Source organism: Morone saxatilis, unplaced genomic scaffold (assembly GCF_004916995.1).
Source record: "Morone saxatilis isolate NCDOM2014 unplaced genomic scaffold, NCSU_SB_2.0 Contig9, whole genome shotgun sequence".
NCBI classification, from domain to species: Eukaryota; Metazoa; Chordata; class Actinopteri; family Moronidae; genus Morone; species Morone saxatilis.
Genome location: NW_023340268.1, coordinates 7,036,035 through 7,043,974, shown reverse-complemented (window position 1 = coordinate 7,043,974; position 7,940 = coordinate 7,036,035). Strand labels below are relative to the sequence as shown.

At 37.4% G+C, this 7,940-nt stretch overlaps 2 protein-coding genes across 2 annotated transcripts in view; both read right to left on the bottom strand.

Annotated features, from left to right (window-relative positions):
• Window positions 1–4,027: 4,027 nt before the first annotated feature.
• Window positions 4,028–6,472, bottom strand: LOC118342786 (alpha-elapitoxin-As2a-like). The gene is made up of 3 exons (XM_035681444.1): window positions 6,344–6,472; window positions 5,224–5,334; window positions 4,028–4,575 (listed from the first exon to the last, which is right to left on the bottom strand). The coding sequence occupies exons 1-3, from the start codon at window positions 6,393–6,395 to the stop codon at window positions 4,343–4,345; spliced, it is 396 nt and encodes a 131-aa protein (XP_035537337.1). The 5' UTR covers window positions 6,396–6,472; the 3' UTR covers window positions 4,028–4,342.
• A 987-nt stretch (window positions 6,473–7,459) lies between these two features.
• spaca4l (sperm acrosome associated 4 like) overlaps window positions 7,460–7,940 on the bottom strand; it is a gene marked incomplete in the record, with an annotated part of 12,566 nt that continues 12,085 nt past the window's right edge. Inside the window, 1 exon segment of the mRNA XM_035682006.1 lies at window positions 7,460–7,940.

Below are 7,940 nucleotides of genomic sequence, written 5' to 3'. Positions count from 1 at the left end.
ATTGTGCTGATTCCCAATGCCTGTTTAGATCACTGACCATCAATCTCAGGACAGGGTTTGTCCCTTAATTACGTTTGCCCAGGTGAGGCCTAAATTAAATGGGCAAACTACTTACATAGATGTTGTACACATTATTCAACGCAAGTCACAGGTTTCATGGCAATATGGGGGGGAAAAAAGATATCTTCTGCAAGATGAAAAAGCGCTGAAATAAGTACATGCCTTTAAACTAGGTATCGAAACCACTGCGATATTTCTTTTACGAAATATTTATGGAGAGATCCCTTCTGCTGCCTGTGAAAAGCATTTGTTCGTTCAGATAAAGGCGCTGTCTAAGAAACGTTTCTGTAAGGGCTAATTCATCGTATTAAGAGAGCTGCTTTAGGGGCCAAGAACAGCTATTTGAAGCCCTGCGGTGCCCTCCTGGAGTCGCAAGACCCTCTTGATGCAGGACTCCCAGGGGGAATGCTGATTGTGCATAAAGCTGTATTTCGGCACCCTGTAAAAACAATGCCACAAGGAGACATGATTGCAGTGGCTCCAGAAAGTACATGAAGACTAATTGTCTAACAGTTTTATTACTGATGTAATGCCGTGCTACACTAAGACGGTCCGATGGTGGAGTTCTGGATGGCCACATGTCCCAAAACAGGCTGCCGACCATCAGCCAAGAAAGCCAAGACGGTGGTGGCCAACCGCATCCCATTCTCGCTGCCTTCGGGAGGCCCCCAGCTTGATGCAGACTCTCTCAATGCATGTCAGTACATTTTAAATCAGTACTGTTCATTTTTGTATGTTATTCCTGTTTTATCACCACTTAACAAGCTCCTGATTGAACGAAGGATGGATTGATAGTTTACCAATCTGTACTTGCAGAAATGCGACCTGGTCTTTAACTGCCTCGGTTGTACCTTTCACTGTAAGACCTTGCTAAATGAATTAGAATACAGTCCATTCTAAAAAAAGAGTAAGTAGCAAGAGGCGATGGATGTTTTTAAGTGTTTTTCTTTATTTTCCACATCAATGTATTTGTTTAGATAGCCAAAGTAGTTAACAAGGATAAATAAAAAGTGATTTAAAAAAAAGCAAGAGAACTAAGCCTGGAAGATTTACGACCTGCCAAACGTTTCCTGTCACATTGGTCGCTAAAGCCGTACATTTTCTAATTCAACACATGGTGGTTATATGTAGAGACCACTGTTGTTGACGGAAAAATACACCCATGGTTTGTCAAAGAATGTTGTGGTATAGCTGAGTTTCTCTTTTCTCATTTAATGAATTTATAGCAGACCATATACGTTTAAGATGTTTAATTTCAAAATGAAAATACAATGGATATGACCACCAACACCAGTGTTGATAAATCCACAAAAAAAATAACTCTTCAACATGGGTACCAGAAATACTCAGCATGGCTATATTCTCTCTTGAAATGATGAAATGAGGGAAATAATCGCACAGAAAATAAAGATTATACACACAAGCACCTCTTAAACCCCAATATAAATCTCTATCTGTATCAACTACTTTGCAAAGATAAATCATACTTGGTCAAGGGATGATATAGAACATTGCAAGCATATAACAAAGACCTTCTCTTGATTTATAGGGTTGTAGCTGTTAAAGAGCGCATACAAAGAGGGGCAGGAACTGTGGGATTGCTAAGGCTTGAATACTTCCAGAACAGTGTGCCAGTTGTCTTTATGATGCCAGTCAGTGTGATAGTGAGCCTCAGGGATTACTCCAGACAGACAGCTCAGTAAGACAACTGATTAAATAGTAGTGAGAAGAGAGAAAATGTTTAATTCAGCCATATTTAGTATTCATGGGATGGACAGCCATACAAGAGTTCACCTTGAGGGGTCATCAGGAGAGAAGGTCCAGAATCCCAAAGAGCTGTCAGCCAAGTTTTCACATAGCACTTGGAAACACAACTGATTGTGTTTTTAATTGCTTTGATTATCAAGTTTACTTTGGCTGAATTGGAAATGGTAATGCAATACATAGCAAATTAACAGACTGATATGCTGTGAAAAGGAGTTCTGTTGTTCAGCTCTTGTGACATTGTAGTGGATTCACCAGCAGAAGCAATGCTCAACTTTAAGTGGTGGATACAAATTAATACATTCCTCAAACATTCAATCCACTGCATTAATGCATTACAGTCAACTTTAATATGCTTGCAGTATTATAGAGATATATTATTGAGAAGTAGAGTACAACTGTGCTTTAAGAAAGACACAGTATGATTGATGGTTATCCAGAAGGAATCTGTACGGTTTGAAGTGTGGATGGTTTCTATTATTTACAAAAACGCAAAGAATAAATATTGCTCATATTAGGTAAAGAACAATGTGGGCTGAAGCTACTGTGGTGTACATTATTTTCAGGACTTTGAAGATTTCTAAGCATAAGTTTGGAAAATCGTCATCATAATACTCTCAAACCTTCTGTTCAGTGTTTGCAGCTTCAAGTAATTCAAAACAATACTATTTATATGAGCTTGGCTCTGTGAAGGAGTGCCAGCTATAGAGACATGATGAAATCCCTGTGTTGAAATACCTCACTGTGACGTTCAAAACTAATTCAATTATATGCATCACCAGTTCAATAGACCTACAGAATTGGGTTATTGTCTGAATGATGAAAAAAAGAAAAATACCAGTAAATCATGTGTGAATGAAGTTTAATGTAAAAATGATTTTCACAAAGAGTTGCCAAAATGGGCTTCAAGAACAAGGGATATGATTTCTGCAGTCATTTGCCAAGCTATTTACTGTGCATCAACAACAAAACGTAGTTACTATGCATCTTCAAAGGTATTCCTATTGTGAGGAGATAATATTGTGGTAACACTTTACTTTAAGCATGTATACTGTTTATAAATGCTAAATACAGGGAATTAAAGTGTGAAACATTTCGCAGGATCTACTGGCAGAAATGGAATATGATAATCACAGGTATGTTTTCATTACACTGTGTTCCAAATTATTATGCAAATATGATTTTAATTAAAGAAACATTAGATTTTTTGTTTTTCAATGAAAGTTTTCAATTGTGCTGCTTTCCACCATTTTAGAGCACGACCATCCAAGTCTCAGAAGGTTCTGTCTCAATTGGCCAGGTGAGCCTAATTAATGGGAAACTACTTAAGGATGTTGTTCCACATTATTAAGCAAGTCACAGGTTTCATGCAATATGGGGGGAAAAAAGATCTTTCTGCAGATGAAAAGCGTGAAATAGTATCTTTAAATAGGTATGAAACCACTGGATATTTTACGAAATATTAAGAGAGATCATCGTCCTGTGAAAAGATTTGTTCGTTCAGATAAAGGCGTGTTAAGGAAAGTTTCTGTAAGGCTAATTCATCGTATTAAGAGAGCAGCTTAGGGGCAAAACAGCTATTTGAAGCTGCTGGTGCCTCTGGAGTCCCAAGAACCTCTTGATGCAGGATCCTCCAGAGGCTTGCTGATGTGCATAAAGCTGTATTTCGGCACCCTTAAAAACAATGCCACAAGGAGACATGATTGCAGTGGGCTCAGAAATACATGAAGACTAATTGTCTAACAGTTTTATTCACTGATGTATGCCGTGCTACACTGGTGGTCCAGATGGTGGAGTTCTGGATGGCCACATGTCCCAACAAGGCTGCGACATCAGCAAGAAAGCAAGAAGGTGGTGGCCACCATCATCTCCTGCCTTGGAGCCCAGCTTGATGCAGACTCTCTCAATGCATGTCAGTACATTTTAAATCAGTACTGTCATTTTGTATGTTATTCTGTTTTATCACTCACTTAACAACTATGTTAAGAAGGACGGATTGATAGTTTATCAATCTGTACTTGCAGAAATGACTGGTCTTTAATGCTCGTTGTATTTCACTGTACCTGCTAAATGAATAAATACAGTCATTAAAAAAGAGTAAGTAGCAGAGGCGATGGATGTTTTTAAGTGTTTTTCTTTATTTTCACATCAATGTTTTGTTTAGATACAAAGTAGTTAAAAGGATAAATAAAAAGTGATTTAAAAAAAAGCAAGAGAACAGCCTGGAAGATTTACGAACTCAACGTTTCCCTGAAACATTCCATTGATCAACTTCCATGTTTTAGTTCGGGGTTTCATGTAACTTCATCATAAAACTGAACCTTGTCATGACAATACCTGAGTTATGGAAAATAAAGAGTGTCACAGCATACGAGCATATAAATAATCATACTTATACACTCATATGGTCCCAAAAGTTCATTTTGAATATTGCTTTTGGACCCTGCTTGGTATAATTAATCATAGTACAAATGAGTTTCAGCAGCTGTTTTTTTCTTTTGATTCTGCATTGGACACATTACAACATGCTTCCCCACAGGGACGCCAGGACGGCTACACCAAGGGCGGCGGTGAGGGTCATCTTGCTGGAGGGAGCCCCACTAATCTGAACGGGGTTGCACTTGTCTGTTGAGCAGCAGTCGATTTTAGTCGTGTAGTCGACACCCAGCAGGGTGCTGTTGACGGTTGCGTTGCAGCCTGCAGGCTCACGGCAGCCCTGAGTGTTGAAGCCCACAGAGATGGATGAGAAACCTGAGGAGAAATGGTTTGTGTTAAAAAGTGGAAAGTAACTTGGTGCATTGAAACAGGTTTGAGGTACTTGTACTTCATTTTGAGTGTTTCTCTTTTTACTATTTTACGTTTTACCTACATTGCTATAGTTAAATACTTTCCTTATGTTGCAGAATCATGTTTTACATTGAGATAAGCTCATAAAATCACTAATAACAATAACCCATTCTTTGCTTCATTTCCTAATTTTGTTCCTTCCTTTCCTTCTTCAAAACATTAAAATGCCCAAAACTGGAAATAATGGCTAAACTTAAAATGAGTACTTATTACTTGTACCTATTTTGACCACTTCGCTACTTACAGCTATTTCTAAATTAGCACGCAGGCCTTGTAAATGAGTAATTTTCTACTGCAGTGTAGCTGGGCTGTGAGCTAATTGTATTAAATTACTACATTGAATCAGTATGAAGATAAAAATGTGAATATCTGGTCAGATAAGGATACTGTGTTTGGTGGCTGGAAACACTGAGGTGTGCTTGTTGATCTACATTATGTGTGTGTGACTGGGTGTCACAGTATTTGGGAGTGATTCTAACTGAATAGTGCCTGTGCCGTTAGACAATGATTGAAGGGAAAGGGTGTGAGCTTTTAGGTAATTAGGTGACATACTTGCTTTGCCGGTAAAGCAGACGCTTGTGTTGGTCGAGCAGGTGATCTCAGAGCTGCTAATGCAGAAGCCCAGCAGACCATAGCTGCATTTGTTACAGTTCAGGGAATCCACTGAAATAGATAAAGGAAAACACAAAAGTTAGAATCAAACAACTTTATGTTGAGAAATTGCACAGTAGTCTTCAAATGTTTGTGTGGTTGAAGGAGTTAACACCACATTTTTGCATCTAGAGCTGAAATAATACCATGTTATTCTTGGTATAACATTTTGTAGGCAGATATTTGTAGACTTTCCCTAACCCATAATGTACTTTTTATTTGTATGGCAGAGATAAGAGTTTACCCTATATGTTGTTTTGAAAATAAATGCTTTATCTACCAGCGATATTGAGTGATGTATCTTTCTTTTCATAGTAAGCAATAATCTTACCTATCCGATATCTTATGTTATTGATGTCTTATTTGAGTTTGTGATCCCTCCACACCCTGCACTGTGGTCATTGTTAAAAACCAGCCCTGTTTTAGATTAACACTCAATTCAAATCATCACAGATAAAAAACATCAGCCAGTTTCAAAATGATCAGTTTGATTTCAATCTTCATTGTAAAGGAAATTATCAGGTGTGAATGGATGCTAATCAATGGTGAATGGGGACTTAAAGTTGGTTTTTAGCTCCTTTTAACCTCAATTCACCCAAATCACAGTGAAAACATACTGTATTGTACATTCAATTTGTTTCACTTGCTCAACTTGTTAGATATTTGCCTCTAAGATTGTTTGCTGTTGCCCCATATCAGTGGAGGTGAATGGAGTTTCAGTTGTGGTGTTCAAAGCATCGACTTACGATTAAGTAAACAGTCTCTTTATAGAAACTGGGTTTCTCAGAGACTCAGTTTCTATTACTTTTAACACCACATTCACCAAAACAAATCACTGTACACGCCTGTCTTCTTAATTTCTTATTAAACAGGAGACTTCAAATTGCACATACTTATATTTTTTGTCAATAAAATCTCTAAAACTAAACATAACATTTCCACAATATCTTAATCAAGTCAACCACTGCCAGAAAATTTCTTGTCCATACTTAATAAATCTGTAATCATTGTTTATTCTTACCCAGCATGAAAGATGCAATAACTGCAACAACTGCGAGTACGATCCTTCCCATCTTGTTGTGTTGGTTCTTAGTTTTGGCTCGGAGACAAAAAAAATCCTTCCACTCAGGGGATCTGATGCTCTGTTTAGTACAGACTGAAGAGTGGCCCCGGATTTATACTCATAGAAGTGATGGGAGGGGACAAAAGAGGGGGTTTTCAAGCCTATTGTTTTCATCTCTGCTTCTGAGGTAAGAGTCACTGAGAGTGAAGGAATGTCAGGGATGGTTGAAAACCTGATTGAGATTCATGAGAGCTACAAACTGTCCAAACCTGTCTTTCAATCTTAAAAATAATTTGCATGAATCGCAGATTTAGAAAAATTCCTTTATATATTATAGTGTATTTTAACTTTAATTAAACCTTCATTGTTGTGTCCAAAAATCATACAACCCAGGACTAACACATTCATAGTGATTGTTTCATTTGACCAACAAATATTGAGTTTATTGTTATATGACACAGAAAAACATCAAATGTTCCAGTTTCAGAGGCCGAAACCAGAGGATATTTGCCGTTTTAGCTTGAAAAGGGATTTATTTCTGACGTTCAACCATCAGCAATCAGTTGACGAGTTGATTTGGTTCTAAAGCATAGTGTTGTTGCAAGTCTAACAAAAAATAATACTACTGTATTTCACCCCTTGACTGATTGGAGTCAGACAATCGTCAATTTGTGTTATAAAACTAAAGACGGTGGTTTATAATTAAAACAGTTTTCTCATGAGTATCTGTAAACTTAATTACATCATCAAAGCCTCCAGATCACAGAGACCAGAGTACACTTCATTCAGGAAATGCTTCCTTTGAAAGGCCATTTAATTTTTTTTTTAAAAATCTCACTTTATTTAGTATTATTTACTGATGTTTTATGTTTGTAGATGGGCAATTTTCTCATACAACAAAAATTTCAGTTCGGTGTCAAAATCAGGGCAGCGCCTGCATACCAGAGGTAGCATACAGTATTTGCTGTTGGACACAAACCTGAAGAACCCGTGGGTCCTGCAGGGTGGCGACGAGTTGACAGACATTGCGAAAGAGGACACCAAATCTTTTGAGTAACACCGCACAGAGGGAAGTTTGTTTTCACCCAGTTTGGATTTTATTGCATTCTTCGAATTGTTTACATAACCAATTTTACAAAACACATTCAGACAGGCCTACACATACACTTTTGGTACAAACAAAAGCTTTTAACCCCATGGTTTATAAGTGATGTGCAGTGTGTATTTGACTCAAATATAAAAAATAAAACAGATTACACGCAGAATTGATTGAGCTATATCAGTAAAAGGAGAAAAAAAAAATGGAAAAACCAGCAAAATAAATGTTTTCACAGACAGTACCAGACATAAGCCAAGAGACAATTATGTTAGCTACACCTTAATAAAGTGAACACAAAGCAAATGGCAATAAATGAAATGTTCACAGAAGCTTTGAAATCTATATAATGGCATTATAACTCTAAAAACGGACAATACAGCAGGTCAAAGGCAATAAATTAAAGGAATAGTTTGAGAAATATACTTGTTCCCCTTCTTGCATAGAGTTAGATGGGAA

Coding starts and splice junctions, on each gene's coding strand:
- LOC118342786 (XM_035681444.1), bottom strand. CDS start 6,395: ATGGGAAGGATCGTACTCGCAGTTGTTGCAGTTATTGCATCTTTCATG. Junction 5,335..6,343: donor TATTGCATCTTTCATGCTGG/GTAAGAATAAAC, acceptor TATCTATTTCAG/TGGATTCCCTGAACTGTAAC. Junction 4,576..5,223: donor CTGCTTTACCGGCAAAGCAA/GTATGTCACCTA, acceptor ATTTCTCCTCAG/GTTTCTCATCCATCTCTGTG.